The sequence below is a fragment of the Phoca vitulina genome, unplaced genomic scaffold, assembly GCF_004348235.1.
Source record: "Phoca vitulina isolate PV1807 unplaced genomic scaffold, GSC_HSeal_1.0 scaffold2, whole genome shotgun sequence".
In the NCBI taxonomy this organism is placed as follows: domain Eukaryota; kingdom Metazoa; phylum Chordata; class Mammalia; order Carnivora; family Phocidae; genus Phoca; species Phoca vitulina.
Window position 1 is genome coordinate 80,440,198 of NW_022589705.1, and position 23,249 is coordinate 80,463,446.

At 45.6% G+C, this 23,249-nt stretch overlaps 1 protein-coding gene and 1 non-coding gene across 2 annotated transcripts; both read right to left on the minus strand.

The window, feature by feature from the left end:
* Positions 1-3,154: 3,154 nt before the first annotated feature.
* PPP1R8 (protein phosphatase 1 regulatory subunit 8) lies at positions 3,155-22,248 on the minus strand. The gene is made up of 7 exons (XM_032390177.1): positions 22,105-22,248; positions 20,149-20,209; positions 14,547-14,700; positions 13,006-13,226; positions 11,101-11,245; positions 6,720-6,784; positions 3,155-4,612 (listed from the first exon to the last, which is right to left on the minus strand). The coding sequence occupies exons 1-7, from the start codon at positions 22,158-22,160 to the stop codon at positions 4,259-4,261; spliced, it is 1,056 nt and encodes a 351-aa protein (XP_032246068.1). The 5' UTR covers positions 22,161-22,248; the 3' UTR covers positions 3,155-4,258.
* LOC116627128 lies at positions 18,255-18,420 on the minus strand. The gene has a single exon (XR_004298432.1).
* Positions 22,249-23,249: the final 1,001 nt, after the last annotated feature.

Consider the following 23,249-nt stretch of genomic DNA (forward strand, 5'->3'; position numbering starts at 1 on the left):
TGCCCGCAGGCTGCAGGACAGAAAGCCAGACCGCTTTCCCTCCTCTTCCCCTCGGCGACCGGCCCGCCGCCCTGGGAGGTCACACTGCCACCACAGCGGCTGCAAGAATGGGAGCGGGGCCCCGCCTGCTGGCCGAGTCCGGAACTGCACCTCCGCCCCGGTTCAGAGGGCGGTGCCTCCGAACCCAATTCCCCCAGTGGAACAGGCAATGGTTTTACTCCACGGAGACAGATGCCATCCGAACTCAGTAGGTGAGCACTCCAGAGCCTTCCCGCCACCCCCATCGGATGCTGGGGACTTTCATCCACCGGCCCCCTTTGCTCCTGCGGCTGCCCCTGTCCCTGCGCGCTCCTGCGTGCCCTCCCCTCTGCCACTTGAAAACATCCAAGGTCGCCCCTCTGAAGCTTTCCAGGACCCTCTCCCCTGAGCCCCCCCCCCTTCCGAAGACAGAATTACTGGAAACTTTTTCTTCCGTATTCTCTCAACATTTAGACTTAATTCTAGGTTTGCTAAACTGTGAGAGAGGGAGCACTAGAACGCCTGTCTCCCTGGCTTCAGGGAGACTCACCTGTGGCCAGGGACAGCCTTATTCATCCCCCGCCAGGGGCATTTTCTAACATCTGATTCCTGAAACCCCCCCAAGGAAGTCTCCCTGACTCTGGGTGGGGGTGGGGCGAGATGCACGTGCTCTGGATTTTCTAGTATTTCTACATGAGCATGTCTCTACTAAGCCAACCTTCCTTCCTGCCTTCCTTTCCTCCCCTCCCTCCCTTCCACCTTCCTCTTTCTTCCTCTTTTTTTTTTTCTTTTTAAAGATTTTATTTATTTGACAGAGAGAGACACAGTGAGAGAGGGAACACAAGCAGGGGGAGTGGGAGAGGGAGAAGCAGGCCTCCCGTCAAGCAGGGAGCCCGATGCGGGGCTCGATCCCAGGACCCTGGGATCATGACCTGAGCCGAAGGCAGATGCTTAACGACTGAGCCACCCAGGCGCCCCTCTTTTTCTTTTTTAAAGTAAGGAGGAAAAAACACCTTCTGTGGTCTCCTGGTAACTCAAAACTTTCCAATTCCCCAGCAAAGCTTACAGGGTGGGATCTGGCCTCTGCCTTTCTGATTCCTCCACCCCCTGTGGGCCATCCCCTGGTCCTTCTGGTTCCTCTGCCTTGAGAAGCTTGAATCCATGCTCCTCCGTATGGCAATTCCCTACTTTTCTTCAGTGCTCTGCTCAAATGTCATCTCCCTAGAGGCCTCCCTGACCTCCTTGCCCATCTCAGCTGTCTTTACCTGTCCATCCTTCCACTAAAGCCCCCAGCAGGTGACAGCATCGCTAGAGTGCGCGTTTCCCTCCAGAAGGCAGGCCTCTTGCAGGCGGGGTGGCACACTTCCGTGTGCCCAGCTCACACATTTCTGTATTAGTTGAAAGAAGTGGGGCCCCACTACCATGGTTTGCTCACAAGCAAAATGAAGGATCCAGACAGGATCTCCTAAGTCCTTTGGACTCTAGAACTCTATGATTTGCAGATAATGGGCGTATTTTCGGCAAGCTGTCACCAAACAGCTGATTCTGAGCGGGGAACACCTGGGGAATGGGCCGCTTCCCGTCAACAGGTGTCCTTCTCCACGGGGTTCGTCACCCTCTCCCGCCCTGGGGAGGGGAACAAGGGTCATTCCCTCCCTCCTTAGCCGATGGCCCACAAGCCAGCACAGGACTCTGGGGAAACCTGCAGTCGCTTCTCCTCGGTGGGTGCGTGTGCCAGGCCGGGGAGGTGCTGAGTCCCACAGCAGCGTCGTGCTCACTAGAGTGGTAACCATCTGCCAGTCCTGCGGTGAACAGGAGGGGCTTATCCACCTGTGGCCCGTCTGGAGCTGTGTTAAGGGCGAGAGGCAACCGAGCCCCTTTCCGAGTTGCCCATCTCTGAGAGGCACGACCACCTGACTGGAACGACTCAGAAGGATGGTGCCAGGGGGACCAGGTTTCCACGCATACACACCTCCTTAGGTCAGGGAACTACCAGATTAAGCAGTCCTGCTTCCACTGAAGTCAAACGGGCCCTTACAGGGAAAGGTATAGCTTGGCAGGCTTGGATATTCTCTGCTGAGCCTTCTCTGAGACTACACTGCAAGTTTCCCCCCGCAACTCCAATTCTGAAACCAAATCATGCAGCGTAGCTCTTTTGCCACCAAGGGTTTATTACCTAAACTAGATCTAAGCCCTTTAACATAACTTCAGTGAGTCATCTGGTTTGGAAAACTTTTTTTTTTTTTTTAACTTCAAAACAAACCTAGCCATGAACAGAGCTACAGCCTGCCGAGCATATCTGTCGCCTTCGCTCATCCCGGAGGCTGCGTCAGCCCGCGCTCGGGCTCTGGATTCAGACTAGAGTTCTGCTATAGTAGGACCATAGGGAAGTTTGTTTTGTCGGTTTTCTCACCTCTAAAGTGGGGATAAAAACAGGCCCCTCCTTAGGGCTTTGGAAATGAAATGACTTGCCGTAAATGGTGGGCAGGGTAGACAGGTGCTTGCTGAGGGGCTGTGACCAGCACGAACGGTCACCCTCACTACAGTACGAGGGAGGTGTCCTTGTAAGATGGGGACCCTCATTTTCACAGAAGTCAACTTCTTACACAGCTGAGATCTTAACAGGATCCCTGTTCTTCCGCAGGCTGCTCCTGCCCCCAGTCCGCACTCTGAACCCAAGGGATCTGGAAGCTAGTTGGCATCTTCATCACAAAGCCAATCCCTGCATATGAGGTCCTGTGTGCAAGACACACGCATTCGATCCAAACTCTGGCTGAAATCCCCTACAAACCTCCCGACGCAAGCGGCTGGAGCCAGAGTGCAGGCCGCCAGGCCCAGGCAACGATGCCCACCAGGGACCGGTGTCCCGAGGCCCTGGCGCCCCGCGTCCGTTGTGCGGTTCTGCCTCCCGATGAAGGGCAGCAGGCACCTCTTAACCCACTTTGCTCAGTGAGGCTTCAGTCTGGGGACTGGGATCTCTAATTAGAATTTCCACATTCGGCAGGGGGCATCTTTATTTGTGGTAATAAAATGGGGCCAGAGCATCGCCTCCCAAGTCCATCCACTGTACCTCTGACAAACGTGCCCTGACGGCGGCGGGAATCCGGGATGGCAACCGAGTCACAGACGGCACGAATGACAAAAGTTACGTTTAATTTACAATGTAATAAAGGTTACAGGTAAAAAGCTACACATAAAGCGTGAAAAGGCCTATTACACAAATGTACAAATCTCTGTACAAAGCTCCTATCACTGTTTGCTACCTTCGTCTCCTATGTTTGTTAGCTGGGCCCAGTCCTGGAGCTCTGGGTTATGAGAGCTCTCAGTAAAGGAGGGGAGAGCCTCTGAACCAACATTTAAAAATGTCCTCTTAAAGACATCAGGTACTTGCAAAGTAAAATCTTTTCCTTTTTAATTGGAATTGCTGCTCTAACTGGTCATATCCTTTAAAAATTGCCTTCACAACACACTTGAAAAGGAAAGCAAGACTTTAGAGAGTAGAGGACAGTACTCTGGAATCAAACGAGAAACTTCGGCAAGTAGGGTACTCAGATGTGACAAGAGAAACAGGTAAAGTTCCAACAATACTGTAAGTTTCCAACTACCCATCTGTGTCTATGGCACTGGTCACAGATGAAGGAAAATCAAAATGTTCTCATTCCAACAGAAAGGACAAAAGAGAAAAAAGCCTAACTATCAGACCTCAAAACCAGTGACCTAGGCAAACATCTCTGAGTTGAAACCTTAGCTTAACTGAAGAATTCTAAACCCTCTTCTGATCGCCCTGGGATCCACGGCAACCCCTTCGCTATCTGGGACTTACAGGGACAGTCAACAGAAATCAGGCTGCTGGCCCCACAGGCTGGTGATGCTGCTGCCACCGCCACGGCTCTAGATCCCACCTGAGGGCCTGGAGTCTCCTCCCAGGGAACGCGCCTGTAAATCAAAATGCTCCTAGAACGAGGGAGAAAAGAAAAAGGAGGTGATGGAAGGCCTGGGAAAGAGCCAGGGCAGCCTACTTATCAGGAAATATGAAACACTGCTCTACACTCAAAGTGTTCTGAAGACAGGTCTTTATGGGATATTCCCCAGCTTTAATAGTACACGGTTAGGGCCCCAGGAGACATTCTGAAAGACGAGACCGCACACATGGAAAGTTTTTCTCCCTAGTTCATTAGCTCCCCCCTCACCCTTCCACCCAATTCCCACCCAATCCCACCCTTCTCCATGACCAAAAATATCAAATCAGTAAGGAAGGTGTGGGCTTCTTGCCCGGCCAAGCCTCTTTTGCATATTTCTTTTTCTTGGGTTCGTTGACGGCTTCGGGGTTGTAGACCGCAGGGTTTGGTGCAGGGTTCATGTTCACTGCTGACGGCACAACGGGAGTCAAGTCCACATCAGGGGCGAGGTTCGGGTATGGCATGGGCAAGCCACCGATGAGTGCTGTCCCGTGGATGCCGTGCGGCTGGGAGCCGGCCTCACTGTGCGTGGGGGGCAGGCCCCCGTAGAGTCCTCCACTGAATGCAAAGTTCTGCATGCGCCTGCTCCCCGATTCCTCCAGGCCCAGGGAGCCAGGGCCTTCCACCCGCTTCTTCTGTGGTTCGTAAGGAACAGAGGAAGCAAGTAGGTGAGGCACAAGAGGGTGTTAGTTAGCCTTTTCTATTCCAGCCCTAGAAAACTCGGAGAAGACCCCCAACCCTCTAGCTTGTTTTGTTTCCCAGACAACCTATTTCACTGTCCTGAAGTCTCAGGGTTTGGAGACCAGATAGTCACTGTCTAACATGAGGGCTCCCAAACACCGCTCCCCACAAAGGGTTCACAATCCTACAACACACTGAGAAAAATGAGGATAATGTGTGAACTTTTCATAAAGTAAAACCTATCCAGTTTAAGTTACTACTCTTTATCCTATAGTCACAGCCTCCCTCTCTTCTGATGTTAAAATACCCTTTCAGGAAGCAGAGGTGTTAATAGTAGTATTTAAGTAAAAAGTTAGTATCTTCATATTGATCGCCTGATTTTTGAACATTAATCTGAGAGCAAACAAATCTGTAGTGATAGTAAGTAGTCTACTGGGTGCTTGGGGCTGGGAGTGGGGGGAACTGACAGCAAGGGGACATAAGGGAACTTTCTGGGGTGATGGAAATCTATATATTAATAACAGTGGTGGTTACCCATGTGTATACATTTGTCAAAACTCAAACTATACACTTAAAATGTATTTTACTGTATGTAAATTATATCATAATAAAACTGACAAAGAAGTAAAAATACCTGCTGGTTTTATACTTTGTTTTGGGGGGGGGGTGGTGAAAGGAGAGGGAGAGAGGGAATCTTAAGCAGCCTCCACGCCTGCATGGAGCCTGACGCAGGGCTCAATCCCATGACCCTAAGATCACGACCTGAGCCGAAATCAAGAGTCGGACACTTAACTGAATGAGCTACCCAGGGGCCCCTGGTTTTATACTTTAATGACAACAGAACATTCCAAAGGAAGAAGCAAAAAGAGAGAAAAGAGCTCTAGGAGGAATGTGACACAAACGCTATGGAGATGCAGAGAAACATTCCGTCTGGTACTTTTTCACAGTGGCTTATGAACGTTCATGAAAGATCCCCCTCAACCCTCTACCCCTTTTGGATTAAAAAAGACTAACCAAAAACTTGACATAGGTAATCAATCTAGTCTAATATAGTCCAAAGATTTTTTTTTTTTTTTAAGTAGGCTCCACACCCAGCATGGAGCCCAACGCAGGGCTTGACCCTGAGATCAAGACCTGAGCTGAGATCAAGAGTCGGACACTTCACCGACTGAGCCACCCAGGTGCCCCTAAAGATTTTTTTTTTTTTTAAAGATTTTATTTATTTGAGAGAGAACAAGAGAGAGAAAATGCAAGCACAAGCGGGGGGGCGCGTGCAGAGGGAGAAGCAGGCTCCCCGCTGAGCAGGGAGCCCGATGTGGGGCTCGATCCCAGGACCCCGGGATCATGACCTGAGCCGAAGGCAGACGCTTAACCGACTGAGCCATCCAGGCGCACCTAAAGACTTTTTTTTTTTTTAAGTAAAACTTTCTATAGCACCTCTGACCAGCATTTTCCAATCATTTCTTAAAGATCTCTAATTCACAGGGATCTCACTACTTCAAGGGGCCATCTGCTCCCTGTGGACAGTCCAAGTGGTCACATAGTTCCTCCACATGTTGAGCAACCAGAACATCTCTGTAATTTCACCTCCTGGCTCTTCAACATACCTGATCTTTCAGCCTAATCCAATCTGGGCTGCCTTTCCTATCTGTGCCATTCCCAATCACAAAACAAAGGCACGGCCATAGCTGGAGGGGCCCTGCAGAAATGCAACAATGCCTCTTCCTAATAAGCCTAATAGCTTACTTGGAGTCAGAAGGGCAAGGCTAAAGAAAAGTGGGTCTCTCTGCGTCCTGCTGGGAAGTAACTTTACAGACCCCCAGTGCACCATAATTTACGCGCAGCATCAAGCTGGCTGGTCACCTGCAGTCTTTCTATGGCACTCCAGGATCCCGTAGATTCAGGTGGAATGAAAATATTTCCACATGATGAAAAATAGGAGAAGAGCAAAGAATGTGTTTTAAAATTAAGCACATAATTAACACTTACCTACACATAAAAGCGTGGGTTTTTAAACCAGACTGTATGGCATTTCAAATACTGTTAAAAGGTGCTTCCTACCTTGACTGGGACCACTGCAGTCTGCACCATGTTCCGGAAGCGACCAACTGAGGGATCCACATCCTCTGCAGAAGATATGAGAGATGGGTTAGTTTGATACTCTGCTGGGATGATTAAGGGAATAGGGCCCACTGCAAAGTAATCACAACTCATATTAAAACAGTAAAATACAACTAACACTTCAAGTGCTTACTGAGCGCTGACACTGTGTTAAATCCTCACAACTCCACGAGGCGAGTACGACTACAATCAGCATCTAACAGACATGCTCAGGCCTGGAGGGGTGAAGTGCCTGGTCCAGTCACCCTGCTGGGGAGTGGAAGGACCAGGGTTTGAGTCCAAGCAGCCAGAAATAGGCCTTGGCTCTGGACCACTGTGCTGTACTGCCTTTCCCAAGTTCTTTCCCATTCCATATGATCAGTCCCTCTTTGAAGGGGGAAATCAAAGAGCAGATTTCATCAACCCCAAGCTAGTGATAAAACAATGACACATGTGATGGACACTGGGGAGGGTATGTGTTCTGGTGAGCGCTGTGAATTGTGTAAGACTGTTGAATCTCAGATCTGTGCCTCTGAAACAAATAATGCAATATATGTTAAGAAAGAAAAAAAGAAGAAGAAGAATGTAGCAGGAGGGGAAGAATGAAGGGGGGGAAATCGGAGGGGGAGAAGAACCATGAGAGACGATGGACTCTGAAAAACAAACTGAGGGTTCTAGAGGGGAGGGGGGTGGGAGGATGGGTTAGCCTGGTGATGGGTATTGAGGAGGGCACGTTCTGCATGGAGCACTGGGTGTTGTGCACAAACAATGAATCATGGAACACTATATCTAAAACTAATGATGTAATGTATGGGGATTAACATAACAATAAAAAATTTAAATAAACTTCATTAACAAGAGATAAAAAAAAAAAAACAATGACACATGACACATGGGAAGCGGTCACACACCACGTACCCTGCCAATGCCCGCTCATTAGCAAATACCAGAAATTAGGATTCAGGCCCAGGGCTTCCAAGTTAACCTGGCCTCCTGACCTGAACAACTGTATACAATCAAGACTTACTAAAGGAGCTGAAGCCCCCTGTCCAAGCAGGGTGGAGAGCAGCCCCCTTTTCACAGGTTACACACATACACATTACTGGTTCTAGCCTCATTCACCGTAGGAAGAAAAGTGCTAAGACCAAGGAAGGGACGTGCTTGCAGTAACTCTCTCATGCCTCATTTATTGGACATCAAGCATCAAAATAAAGAGCAAGATACTGTCCCGCCTTTAAGGAGTTCACAGCTGAAAAGCCAGATAGGCTACAACACAATGGAGGGGTACAAGATAGTGTTCCTGGAGCACAGAAAGGACGACTGGGCTGGATCACCTGGGATGAACGGGACCTTTCTCACTGAAGGCTGAAGGTCTGGAAAACAGGCAGGCAGACTTACTATCATTACTAAAAAAACTACTCCAAGCCCCTTTGTCTTAATATAGTGGTGGGAAAGGAACTGTTTTCGTATTAGGGGCTGTATATCTGACTTTAAATGCATAGAGGGTGCCTGCTATTCAAAGAAACACCCCTATGAATCCCTTCGGAAAACAAAGATTCACTATTTGAGTAATTAATCCCTTGTTTGTTTAATAAGTCTGGTTTTTCACATATTAAGATGCCTCCAAAGAATACACCCTGGCATTACATTCACAACCAGTCTTTGCTCAGTGAATGAACAATATATAGAAGAAAGAAGGAAAGATATCCAGGCTCATTAGGAAAGGGACGAGGTTTCTGTAAAAGGCATCCTTACCTTTTTTCTCACCCCATAGGAGCCCTGTTCCAATCGTCCCCTCAGCAAGGCAAGCTAAATGAAGCAAAAGAGCAACTGGAGCCCAAGAGGGGTGGCTCACGGGGTATGCACCCCACGTGTGCAAAAGGCCTGTGGAGGGGGAGGATAACTCTCTGGGGGACCCTGTCCTGTGCCATGCTGGCTGAACGGTGCTCGGGCCTCTCACCCTCTCCTCATTTCTAGCCATTCCACTCCAAGAAAGAGGATACACCCATTCCACGAGACCTCTGCTCCTCGAAGATCTACCAACAAGTTCCTTGCTAGTAAGTCTACTTCTGGCATAGGAACGGCTGCACGGATAAAATGCAAAAGTGATGGCTGATGACAGTGAGGATAATGGCTAATGTTTGTCAAGGGCTTACTGAGTGCTGAGCACTGATCTAAAGTATCTGTACAGGGGCGCCTGGGTGGCTCAGTCGTTAAGCGTCTGCCTTCGGCTCAGGTCATGGTCCCAGGGTCCTGGGATCGAGCCCCGCCTCGGGCTCCCTGCTCGGCGGGGAGCCTGCTTCTCCCTCTCCCTCTGCCTGCTTGTGTTCCCTCTCTCGCTATGTCTCTCTCTGTCAAATAAATAAATAAAATCTTTAAAAAAATAAAAAAATAAAGTATCTGTACATATATTAATCATTTAGCCTCCCCACCAGTCCTGTGAGGCCAATATCTGTTAAGTCACTTGGTCAAGGTCACAGAGCTACTAAGTGAAGAGGCTCATTTCAAACCCAGGTCCTCTTAACCGCTATGCAAGGCTCTGTCTGAATACACATTTCGCGCCAGGGCAATGATTTTCTTTCCTTTTTTTTTTAAATTTTTTTTAAAAGATTTATTTATTTATTTGAGAGAGAGAGGAAGAGGGAGAGACAGCGTAAGCACATGAAGGGGAGGGACAGAGAGAGAGAGAAAGAAACTCTAGCAGACTCCACACTCAGCACAGAGCCCAACAAGGGGCTTGATCCCACAATCCTGAGAACACGACCTGAGCCAAATCCAAGAGTGGGATGCTTAACTGACTGAGCCACCCAGGTGCTCCCCAGGGCAATAATTTTCAAGGAGAAAAACAAAAGACCAGACCCTGAGGTCTAAAAGAGATTTAAAAGATTGACTATCCAGTGATTCCCAAATTGCTGGCTGTTCATCAGTACAAAAAAGAGCTTGTTTAAAACTATAAAATCTCTAGGTCCAACCCCTAGGAATTCTTATTCAATAGGTTCTGGGGTCCAGAAATAAGTTTCCCCAACTGGTCACTCAGCCCCTGCCTGAACACTTCCACTGGGCATTCACTGCTTGGATAGTAATCCTCTCTACTTCACACACCAAACAAATGCTTGGATCTTTCATAGGGATCTTTCTGATTCTTCTTCTAAATATAAGGATTTTGTTGTTGCTTTTTATGCTGAGCCAAATACTTGCTACTCACTGGCTCTGGCTTGCCTACTCCTTCCTCCCTAAGGTCAGCCCTGCAAATATCCAACCACAGTGGCCATGCCTCCTCAAGCATAGTTCCCCTACATTCCCAGCATTTGGGGGACAGTGTTCCATAGCTGTGAGTCTCCTCCTCCCTCAGGACTACATAACACATTCAGTGGTTGAGGCTGTGCTTGCATTTGGTAACCTGTTTGGGTGAGTTCTGCTCAGAACACAGGTGAGTGGGGTTACTATCCCCTACTGTTCTATTAATGCAATTTTAAACTGCACTTGATTAGTTTCCACATCCCCCTGATGACTCATTCAATTAACCAGATTTGGTTTTTTTTTAATGAGCTGTCACTGGAATGGATCCTCTCCATTTAAATAATTGATATTTTGAACCTATGTGCAGGACCTGAAGGTTATTCTCACTGTACTTCATTTGGGAAGTAAAAGCAACTTGTTAGTTTGGGATCTTTGTTTCTATCCACTGAGACTGATCTCTAACAAGGTTTTCAGAATCTCAATTCCATCCTCATCATACAAATGATACCTCCTGGCTCAATGTCATCTACCTACCAGAGTACTTGACATATATGTGAGCCCAATAAATGGATGTTGAATGATGGAACAAACTGGTGAATTTGGTGGCCTTCCCATAAACAGATGCTCTCACCTTGATGACGTCTCCATACAAACTCTCTATACATTACTTCCTTACAGAGAGGCAAGTCTTTAGTGCAGTTAATGGTGACAGCAGAAGGCTCTCCAATCTTAGAGTTACCACTCACACTCAGAATTCCACAAAGACAGTAATGCTCTACTCTGAGGTAAAAGACAACAAACAACTCTACTTCCATCTCCACTATGACACAGGCTTGCTGGACCAGCAGGTGGGAATTACAGCCTGGCTCTGTATACTGCATTACGCGGGCCCTTTCTTTGTCTATTTCTTTCACACTGCAACTGGATAATACTTGAGTGTTTGAGGGTACTCCACTGATGACCTGTAAGAATTCTCTTTCCTTAATATAGCACTGGTTATCCTACACCTTGTTGAGAAACATTATAACCAACCTACGCATTGTGCACACTACTCTCTGAGATCACAGCTTTTTCATTGGAAGAAACTAGGAAGACATTTCACCTGGGTTGATGATCTCATCATCCTCACTGAAAGTCACCCGTGAGTTCTTCCTCTTCCTCTTTGGTCTCTGAATGTCGAGATTCCCCTCCTCAATGGTCAGGGTGGAAATCCGCTTGTTGTGGGCAGTGTTGAACTCTGTCAGGTTCTAGGCCAGGGTTCACACAAGACAGACAGGAGTCAGTACACAGGGAATCTGAAGACCATAGAGCTAAACAGGGGCAAGAAGGCTTTAGGAGCGAATGTTAACCTCCCCAGGCAAACAAGATCCTCTTGTATTCAGAAAAGACTCATTACTGCCCTTAGACTGCTACTATTAACAAGCCTCTTTTGACAAAATATGGAACATCCCCACTAATTAGTGGGGCAATGATGGTCACAAGGAGGTGAAGAACCTTGAGTTGAGAACAGGTCATCTGTGCAAATATCCCTGAGGTGAGGTTCTGTGTTTCTGGGGGAAAGACTATCATGTCTTCATGCTGAGAATTAAAGAATGTGACCGGGAGGAACTCCATGAACTGCCTTAAAGTAACGAAACAGAGACGAGAGAGGGCAACTGACAGCTTCTTTGCCAGTAGCCCTCCCAACTGAAGCTCAGAAGGACAGGGCCAGTGCACTTAATATTTGGCATTAATGGTTTGTCACTCCCTGTCCCTGTGTATGGCCCCATTTCTATTCATAACCACCCATCTATTTCAATGATTAACTTGGCCTCAGCACTGCTGCCTGCCTCTTCCCAATCCTCTGGACCTATTCCAATCTGCACTGCAGTCTGAGACACTCTAAATGTCTTGAGAATGAAGACCCAGGGAGGACCTAACAAACTGAACTTAAAAGACAGGGAAGCAGGGAAGCAGCCTGGAGGAGAGATGGGCACCAGTGACTGTCAGCAAGGTGCCTGGCTATGAGGCTACTTCTTTAGAACAAAATAACATGTAAATGTAAGATTTCTGTTGTGCTTTTTTTCCTAAGGGCTGAGAAACTGCCTTGATGAACAAGAGGTAAATGCATGAGGGTGGGTAAGGGCATGCTGGCATTTGGTCTACCTGAACAGACCAGTCACACCAGTGCAGCGATGGACATGTTAAGGACAACAGATGCATCACAAGCCACTGGGGCTAGCCTCTAGAAAAGGACAACTTTAGCACTTTAAAATTACATCTTGTAAAATTCATGGCCTTCAGGGCAGCTAGGCCCATAAGACCAAAAGCAGTCTAGTTCTACTCAGAGATTCTTAGGCTATTTGAGCCATATAAAAAAAAAAAGCAATGTTGGGGCGCCTGGGTGGCTCAGTCGTTAGGTAGATCCCAGGGTCCTGGGATCGAGCCCCACATCGGGCTCCCTGCTCGGCGGGAAGCCTGCTTCTCCCTCTCCCACTCCCCCTGCTTGTGTTCCCTCTCTCGCTGTGTCTCTTTCTGTCAAATAAATAAAATCTTAAAAAACAAACAAAAAAGCAATGTAAATGAACGAAAGCTTCAGTCTCTCTAAGCCTGTGCTGTCTGACCAAACTTTCTGGGTGATGGAAATGTTCTATATCCTTGTCATTCAATATGGTAGTCACTAGCCACATGTGACTACTGAGTACCAGAAATGTGGTTAGTAGCTACCACACTGGACAGGGCAGCTCCAGGAAAGTTTAACTCCCAGCCCTGGCTTCTAACATCCAGTGAAGGTATACAGACGACCATGAAGGTCTGACAGGAACTCCCCGAGAGGCCTGGCTGGACATAACCAAGCCCACACGGCGCAGCTGTCCCAGGTGCATCACATGTGGACACACTGTACTGGAAAAGCAGCAAACCTCCTGAAGCTAAGTCACTGGCATTTCAAGCTACACAGAACAGCTACATACTGCAAAACCCAGAGTCCCAAAAGACAAAATAACACCGTAGATGGATATGGAATTACATCAAGCTCGGTCTCCTCCTCTGGAAGCCCCAGCAAGCCCTTGAGCTCATCGTCCTCTCCACCCATCTTCTCATCTCCCTTCACAGCTGACGGCAGTGTCTGAGGCTTCTCACGTAGAGTGTAGGCCCTTGTGGATGCGCCGAACGAGACTGTGGAATCGATGGGAATCTGCTGAGGCTTGTGAGGTTCCAACCGAATGTGACCCAAGAAAGTGCCGTGTGCTGGGAATAACCAAATCAGAAATATAAGAGAGAAACACAGAAACAAAAACCAACCTGAGTTGTAGGAGGGCGAGTAGTTCCTCCCAGCACATCAGTTTTGCTTTTTAAAATGAAAATAGCATGGGGTCCGCTTTGCATCCCTTGTCATGGGTCACCATGAAAAGGAAACTCTTCACTGAGTCTTCAATCTCTTCAGTGGATTTCTTACACATCTCCAGACCCGTCGCTACCCCATCGAACAAAGACCATTGCTCACTCTCCGCTGGACAGGTTTGGCTTCATTCTGGGTCTAGCAGGAATCACTCCAACCCAGCAACAGCCATGACCCACAAGGTAGAAGACAGGCATTGCTGTGGTCTGACCTCTCCAGCCCCAAGTGTAAGGAACATAAGAACTTCTGGCCTGGTGGCAGTTATGTTTGGGTTTTCCCCAGGACAATAAAGGACATTGGCTGAAACAGGTGCATTATGAATGCCAAGTCAAACCAAAATTCTACTAGAGAGTCTCAATATTTCTCCATGTCAGCATTCTGCATGTTATAAAATGGAAAGAAAAGATGAGATAAATTTGCAAGTAAGTACTTGTGAGACAAGCCCCTCCAAAGTCATTATATAAGCAGATTGTGTGTGTGTGTGTGTGTGTGTGTGTGTGTGTGTGTGTGTGTGCTAGAGGAGGGGAAAAGGAGTAGCACATGATCAGCCCAGGAGCAGGAGGCTTTACATTTTACACTATACTGATACATGAGCAAAATGAATAAACTTCAGAGCCCCATGCAGTTAAGTCTCAAGTGCATTTCTGGGATTATCTTTGGCAAAGATGAAAATCTTACTCGGAGTGTGCTCATGGAATTAAAACTGGTATTATTAGTAGTCAAAGCAAAATGTAGCTGGAATAAAGAACCCATCATAAAAAATTAAACTTTGCTCAAAGCAAGTATTTTTTAATGTCCTGCAACACTACTCTAATACATTAATGGAGCTTTCCATGGCTTCTGCTTAAACCGGACCACAATTTTATCACGGTCCTATAAACACCTGAATACCCAGAGCCCCTGGTTCCTGGGTACCTTTTTTTTGTTCTCTGTATATACTTATTGCCTTTTCCAGGACATGACTTCCCAAAACCCTCTTCTCTCTCTAGTCATCAATTATTTCAGGAAAATAGGAGATACCACAGAAAGAGGAGCTGATTTAAAAACCAAACATAAACTTCTTCCTCGATGAGCAATAAAACATGATTTCAAAACTGAAGAACCCAAAGAGCATTTTCACATTGCCCCAAAGGGAATGTGTGAAACGGGATGGGATGTGAGTTACTTACTACTGTTGAGATCTATTAGGAAAACTCTCTTCAGATGCTTGTGGTAGACCAAGGCAGCGTGGACCCGAGAGCAAGACTGGTGGTCAATGGTAAAGTCACACAAATCAGGGTTTCTCCCAAATAAGTAATACTTCTTCTCATCAATAATCAGTTTCTAAATAAATATTAAATTAAATATTACTTAAATCTTGTTTCAACAGGGTTTAGCAAAAATTCTTCCAATCTAGTAAGTAGAGAATCTTGAGTAAATAAAATTCCTTGCCAAGGTGAAAACAAAATTATTTCCCACTATTCTTCAAGATAAAAAGCTCAGAATAATTTACTAGCATTTTGGAGGGGGGATGGCAATTAATCTCCCCAAATGCAGTGGTTAAATGTCTTGTGTTGGTATGAAAAGAACTTTTCTTAATTCTATTAGATGAATGTAGCCTGTGGGAGTGGCTAGTCTTCCATCCATTGGAAATTTAAGATTTCACTGGATCTTAATTTTAGGCCAACCAGAAAACAAGAAGTACAAAGCATGTCTACAAAGTAGTAAGACTGCTGTTCAGAAAATCTACATTCGAATGAATATTAACAATCGGTGAGGAAAGGAAAGGGGTGTAAACACCTATGTGTATTCTAATCATGCTGCCATAGCCCCAAAGTATTTTTGGAACCCTCTTTAGGAAGTACAATTACATTAGATATCACTGTATGAGTACCTAAATCTAACTTCATTGGCCACAAAAAAATATTACTCTAAGTTAACTCTAAATGAGTATTTGCTGTGTCCAAACATAGAACTACTTCATGGGGCAAAGATTTTCTAGGTTTGGGGAAGAAGGGTATGGGGATTAACATTTATTGACAGACTATTTACCGCTAGGCATTTTAAGCATAATCTCATCTAATTCTCAAAACAACTCTGTGAAACAAGTATCACCTCTATTGTTAAAGACAAGAAAACAGATGGAGAGAGATGAAGTCACTCATCCAAGGTAGCCCAGCTGGTTAAGTAGCAGAGCTGGGATTTGAACTCAGGTGTGAATGACCTGCAATGCCAATATTGTAAACAATGTGCCACTATCTGAAACAATTCTAAGAGAAGAGCTCTAAAATGTTTCTAGACACTGCTATGGCACTAAAAAGGACCCAAAACTATAGAATGTCCCAGTATAACAGCAGAAAAGGGGATTTCACAGACCAGGAAACTATTACAAAAAAAAAATTATGAGGGGAGAAGGAACTGATGTAGAATTGTTAACTTTTGATTTTGCCAAAGAAGGACATTAAAAAAAATTCTCACCAATTAGTAGCATCATAATCATTTTATAAAAGAAAGGTCATTTCAACACCAAATAAGTAGGAAGGAAAGGATAAAGGACATTCTTTGAGCTCATTTTAGCTTTATGGAACACTCACAACAATGTCCTTATTTTTCTTTTAATTTTTTTTTTAATTTTTATTTAAGTAATCTCTACACCCAATGTGGGGCTTGAACTCATGACCCCGAGATCAAGAGTCGCACGCTCCACCGAACAAGCCAGTCAGGCTCCCGATTCTTATCTTTCTTTTAATCCTGAATCAGTAAAGCCTTTGCTGGTTGGTTGTAGACTGGGTTGTTGTAGATGAAGGACTCTAGATGAATTACTGCTAACACTTTCCCAGTTCTAGAAGTCTACAACTTGACTGCTCAAGAATGTTATATTTTTCCTTTACACACAGGTCTCCTTAAGCTCTAGTTCACATTCCACACTAACTCCTCCTGAAATCCCCAAGAGAAGACAGCACAAAGCTGAGTAGAGAAATAGTCAAGTTAGTATAGTACCAGGTAGGACTCAAGAGGCTTAGATTTCATTCCTGGCTGTCACTAAACTCACACTGGGCCACTGTTCTCCCCTGTGCTTCAGTGTCCCCTTATGAACCCAGAACTATACCTCCCACTGATACTGCTGAGCACGCAGGCGCCACACACTGTGCTAGGTTTCCTGCTGTGTCACTTGGTCTCCACAACCACTCTGTGCGGTGGGCAGGTATTTTTATTCTTATTGTTAGGATGACAAAATTGAGACTCCAAGAACATAATTAACATATTCAAGTTCACACAGCTAAACACAGCAGTTACCCCCTTATCTGTGGGAGATACATTCCAAGACCCCCAGTGGATGCCTGAAACCTCGTATATACCAAACCTTATATACTGTGTCTTTTCCTATACACACATACCTATGATAAAGTTTAATATATAAATTACACAGTAAGAGATTAACAACAATAATAAAAGAGAACAATTATAACAATATACGGCAATAAGTTAATGTGAATGTGGTATCTCTCTCAAAATACTTTATTGTACTATACTCACTCTTCCTGTGATGATGTGAGATGACAGAATGCCTATGTGACAAGATGAAGTGAGGGGAACGACGCAGACACTGTGACACAGCATTAGACCACTACTGACCTCTGACAACATGTCAGGGGGATCCGCTGTGCCAGTAACTGAAACGGTACCGCGGCTAAGGGGGGATACTACTGTATTTGTAAGCTGGATTAGAAATTCAGGTCCGTCTTACTTCAGAGTCCAAGCTCTTTTAACCACTACATTATGTATTTTTTTCACTCTACCTACATCGAAAAAATGCACCATAAGGCAAGGAACATTTTAAGTCAACAAGTACTATGGGTCATGTTCTTAATTTTTCTTTTAACTATCACTTACCCAGTCTTTTTAAGAAGTGAACAAGTACTATGGGTAACTATGACCCATAGTTAAAAGTGATTTTCACTATCACTTACCCAGCCTCTTTCAGGCTTAGCCTTAAGACCCAATTGGTTCAAGCTAGTCTACGTATGTGGGTCACCTATGGGAAACTCTGTCCAGCAGTGCCCATCTGCTGCTGGCAGAGCTTATGCCAGGCCTGTACTGCTATGGAGCCCCAAGATTTAACAACAGCCTGACAGCTCAATCAACCACCCCCATGTCATCCCCAAGTTTTAAGATTTGGGTTAAAAATTAGACATTGATTTAGAACTGAGAGAGCCCTGAAATTTCAACATCTTGTTCTTTCCAGGTACTGCTATGCAGGCTGAATCTCACAGCATTTTTCATTTATATTTATATGCACACAGATTATGTATGCACAAACTTAAATTTGCTAACTACAGTGCTCATAAGCTGGTCTCAAGGAAGCAATACATAAGATCACCCACTCCTGGGTTCTAATATAACACTGGCCAAATTTCTCTAATTCTAAGGTGCCAAAGACATATCAGAGATTTAGGTGTTCAGGGGGTTGGGAAGGAGAAAGGGTTTCCAAATTAAAGATATACATTCATTATTAAAGGTATCTCAAGGGGCGCCTGGGTGGCTCAGTCAGTTAAGCATCTGCCTTTGGCTCAGGTCATGATCCCAGGGCCCAGGGACTGAACCCCGCATCAGGCTCCCTGCTCAGTGGTGAAGCCTGCTTCTCCCCCTCCCTCCGCCTGCTGCTCCCCATGCTTGTGCTTTCTCCCTCTCTCTCTCTGTCAAATAAATAAATATATATATTTTAAAGGTATCTCCATTACAGAAATGTTCAAGTATATGGGGGTAACAGTATGTCTTAGAATTAAGGAAATGTGTTAATTCTTGGACGACGTCAAGTGAACGAAATAATTTATTGGTTTTTCAATAGTAACTAACACCACAATTTCTTGACTAGCTATGGCTAATAACCACAATTCAGTTGTGCCTCTGAGTTATAACTCAGAGTGTGTCTTTACACACTGGGCTTAAAAGACTCATGGCTTTTGTTTTAATATTGCACTTCTTAAACCCAGCTATCACAACACATCACAAGCCTTTGACACAAGGCTAGGATATAGATAGCTCGGTTAGTATCAAGTGCTGCCTAAATCTTTAAGAATAAGCATCTCTTAGGTCTATTCGTCTCCAAAACAATACAGTGATGTCTAAGGATTGTAACTTGACAATCGTGTGGCAACTCAGCATACCTAAGAGCACTGAAAGACAGAAAACACGATCAGTTAATGGAAACCAGTAATCAGAGGGATGTTTGACAAATCAGAGTGCTTTGAAAATATAAATTATTTCACAAAGGAATGTGATATTAGCATTAAGGCTACGCCTCATTGTCTATTTCTTTCTACTACAAACTAGAGATTTACTAAATTCTAGTACCAAAATAAATTCCTCTATGTCTTCAAAGCTTCATGCTATTTAGCAACGATATTTTACACCTGTGGAACAGTCTATAGTAAAAAAAGGCTTTACAGACATTTTAGCTAAATTATTTCCTTGAATAATCTGGATGTTTTGTAACCTTTAAGACAGAAGAACTCAAGACAAAAGGCCTCTATAAGTGACTGGCTAAGGGCATGATGAATTAACAGAATTCATCACAACGCATGCCTTAATACTTTGCAAAACACCTGGGTCTCCTTCAGGAGATCTCACAGATGCCTTTCAACCATCTTGATCTTTACTATACACGCCAAAGAAAACCAACTGCATTCAATAATGAGGCCTTGAACCTAAATTCTACCTGAGTAAGCAAACATAAAATTGCCTTAAGACATGGAGACTCACAACTCCATGGTCATAGTGGGCATAATCTCCATTTCTTGGTAAGTAAATGGCACTGTTAAGGATTAAAAAACTTATACAACCTAGTATCTAATCAAAATTCATGATCTCATGAAGTTCCATGTGGTGTTCATTCTAAAGACTTGTATAAAAGCTGGAATTCTGCTAAACTTTTCCTGTATAGTACTTATTTCAATTATAATCATGTAATTTTTGTGTGATTGTGTTTCCTACCAGATAATCTGAGGACAGGAACCATGCTTGTTTTGTTCACTGTTGCAGGCCCTCTGCTGAGCACAATGACTGGCACACAGTAAGCATTCAATAAGTGTTTTGAATGAATGAATGAATTTCATCACCATGCCGTTCTCTTTTTTGAGCAAGTGTCTTAGCTTACTATACTTCTTTGAAAGGCTTGGGCCTGGGGCGCCTGGGTGGCTCAGTCGTTAAGCGTCTGCCTTCAGCTCAGGTCATGATCCCAGGGTCCTGGGATCGAGCCCCACATCAGGCTCCCTGCTCAGCGGGAAGCCTGCTTCTCCCTCTCCCACTCCCCCTGCTTGTGTTTTCTCTCTCGCTGTGTCTCTGTCAAATAAATAAATAAAATCTTTAAAAAAAAAAAAAAAAGAAAGAAAGGCTTGGGCCTGAATTGCATAAATGCAACCCAAAAGTGAAATGCAACCTACATCATTCACTTTCTTCTTCAGTTACTGCGTATCTTGTAACTTCCACACAACTCCATGTACTCAGAGAGATAGAATTCACCAAGTTCAGTTTGATGGGGACTCATAAGCCTATGATCAATTAAAACCCTTCATTTGGAAGGTGAGAGAAGTCACAAAAAACTGAGTGTCTGTGGGAGATACTAGGTTTGAATGTGTTATATCACCATGTGCTTTTAATAGAAAAAAAAATCAAGATGAACGAAAGTAGCATTGCTGGAAAACAAAGCACAGGAGAGGGGGTGGGAAAGTGAGTCATTGGCAAAAATGTTTAGTGTGACGAGAAAAAAAGGGAAGACATGTATTTCCATACCTCAATTAGCTTGTCTCCTTTGACTACATCCAGATGTAAACCAGGTGGGGGTTTACCTGCCCTGAAAAATAAGAGTGAGAAAAGCATTTTCAGGATGAGTTTGTAAATGCCATTTACAATCACTGTCCCATTCAACAATGCAGCTCTTCTACCAGCCTATAATTAGTTCATGTTCAAGCAGAAATGTCATCTACTTCACTGTTATTACAGCTCCTTTCTACATTTGACACTTCCCCAGTGATTCAATTGCTCTAAAACAGACTTTAGTGGATCTGTATTTAGAGCAGCACCAAAGAAACCTATATTTTAAACACTGGATATCAACCTCAGAGAAAAAGCAGCACACAGAGTCCAAGTACTATAGCTGCGATAGTCTGGTTACTTGGAGTTTGAATCTAAGATTTACCACTACCACTAATACCCTATAAAGGCAGAATAAATCAGTTGGTGTTTGGGGCTGATCAAGATTAGTCACATCACAGAATAAACAGAGGGTACTGTCCTGAGCTCTGAGACCAAATCAGAGGTGCATAATTAGGGAGCTAGGGCAATCCAAAAGCATGCCCATAAAACCAGGTACCAATAAATACAAGAGATGTTTGTTACTCTTGAACAGGTCTTCCTTGAATGGCATGTTTCAGGGAACTGTTCTCTATACTTCTTATAACACCATTCATGAGGGATACATATACATCAAAGCACCAAACAGTGCCTGGTACATACCAGACTCTGAGGAAATGGTAGGTGATCTCAAATAGTCTCTTCTAACTGTAAGTTTACAGTCCTGGTCCAACTTCTTAAATCAATGCAGCAAGGGACCAAAATAGGCATACAATTTGTAGACTGAAACAACTGGGTGCTACAAAAATGCAGAGGGACCCAGAAAACAGCCACACTTTCACTTGCTTCCGGTCTTTGCTCCTTTTAAGTTTGAAGAAAGAACAATCTTGCCAGAGCCCCTACATTTGCATACACACACACACACTGCATCCTCATCCATCTAACTGAAGATGCAACATAGTCATCTCACAATCCTGTCCCAACTCCTCTATACGGCAGTTGTTGAAAGGACAGTGCATTGGACAAAAGCCCATTCTGTACGGAAAACAGGGAAAGGAAAGTTAAATGTTACATCCACAACATACCTTCTGAACTCCTACTATGTGCCTGGCTTAGGCCTAGGAGCTGGGAACACGAAGATGAATCAGACAGCCCTTGCCCTTGAGGAGCTCAATATAACGGGAAAGAAAAAGGAATTATGCATAAACTGTGACGAGCTACAGCAGAAACAGCTCTAACTCGGATGGGTCTCCTTGCAAGGCAATTCATATGTATTCATCTTGCACCCTGCTCAAAGACTAAATTAAATTATTCCATTATTCCCAAGAGCTTGAGAAGGGTCGAAAGGGGTTCATCTCAGCAATTACTGACGTCCACTTGTGCCCGGCTTCGAGATGGGTCAAGCCGTCCCGGCCCTCAGGGCGCTTCCAGTCTGCGGGAGACAGACAAGTACCGCACGGGAGATGCAGCAACGACAGAGGGATGCGGGGCACTGAGCTTGGGCTGGGGCCGGGAAGCGGGCTCGTGCGCGCTCGGGACAGAGAGCAGGGGGGCAGGTACGGTGCTCCACAAGAGCACCAGGCACTCAGTCAGGAGTTGGGGTAAGTTCGGGGCCAAGGCCCCGAAGCGCCCCAGCAACCGGCTGAATCGCCCAAGGGACTGCCTAAGCGAGCACCCCAGAGCCCCCAAGTCTGGGTTTCCTCAGTTTCTGGGCCCGGGCTCCAGGCTCCCGGTTCCTCCACACGCCGCCCGGCCCGACGGACAGTTCTCCCTCAATCAGTTCCAGGGTCTCTGAGCCGTTCGGCTTGCTGCGAGAAATGAGCCGCCCTGCCAGTCCGGGCCAAGCCACTCCAGCCCTGGCCAGGCCACTCCAGCCCTGGCCACCCCGCCACTCACCAGGTCGGGCAGTCGAACAGCGGGAGGCTAGAGCCGGAGTTCGCGGCTGCCGCCATCTTGCGTCTCCCCCTCCCATTTGGCGGGCCCTAAGCACGCCGGGAAACTGGAAGACCCGAGGGGAGAGGCGGCATCCCAGCAGTCTGTGCGTACGCACTCGCGCGCGCGCGCGCACGTATACCTACGCACGCATGGGACGTGTCTAGTGGCCGTGAAGACTGGAGTCTGATTTTTAAGTTCTTTTCCGGTGTTTTGAGACAGCTGGGCTTCTCTGGAAGAGTCTCGGGAGGGTAGGGCTTTCCTTGGCCGGGAAGTGTCTGAGGAAAGGTGCTTGTAAGGAGGGGTATCGGTCTCCCCTGTGTTCTCCAGACGCCCCTGGGCTCTAAAGTCTTGGGACCCTGTCCTTGTCCTGCGCTTGCACCATCAGCCTTTCCACCCCAATCTGGGGAGAAGCTAGAGGGCAGAACTCAGAGAGTGGAGTGATCAGTTTCTCTTCTAACGGCTCTTCGCAGAGCTGCATGCATGCTACTTACATCCCCTTCCTAATCCAAATCTGGGTCTGAGGATTTCTGTAGATTATCTGGGAAGCTGCTTTAGGGGATCATCTAGTTTGTTTATGAAAACTGGACAAACTGCAGCAAAGGGCGGATCCAATTCGAAGGCAGGCTTCCAAATCTTAAGTGTGCATGAATGAAATAGTTAAGCTGTGGCCCCTTTGGATTTTAAAATTTTGGTCATGGTGATTAAATAGTGCAAGGAAGCATTAGGATTCAAGCCTGCCCTAGGCCTACGGTAGGCTGAGAGAGACCAATAAATAGCAGGGCCTCTGATTGTAAAGGCTTTATTGAATGCTTACGTATCTGTGCAAGTATGTTTTATATGCATCATCTCATTTAATACTCACAACACCGGTGAGATAGGTATGATTCCTGAGGGGAGGCTCAGAGAGATTGAGTTACCTAGTCTCAACCTAGAACAAGTGAGTGGGATTCGAACATAAATCAGTATGATGCCAAAGGCCGTGCTCTTAAATCACCACTGTCTCTCATACTTAGATGTTGGTCAATTACATTTATTATTAGCACACAACTGATTCCCAACACTTTTTCATTTTTGTAGAAAACAGGAGAAGATTAGTTGGCCGTTTT

Excerpts from the sequence above, each read along its gene's own strand:
- PPP1R8 (XM_032390177.1), bottom strand. The coding sequence starts at position 22,160 with ATGGCGGCAGCCGCGAACTCCGGCTCTAGCCTCCCGCTGTTCGACTGC. Across the intron at positions 13,227-14,546 it reads CCTAATAGATCTCAACAGTA|CACACGGCACTTTCTTGGGT; the intron begins GTAAGTAACTCA and ends GGTTATTCCCAG. Across the intron at positions 6,785-11,100 it reads TGATGAGATCATCAACCCAG|AGGATGTGGATCCCTCAGTT; the intron begins GTGAAATGTCTT and ends TATCTTCTGCAG.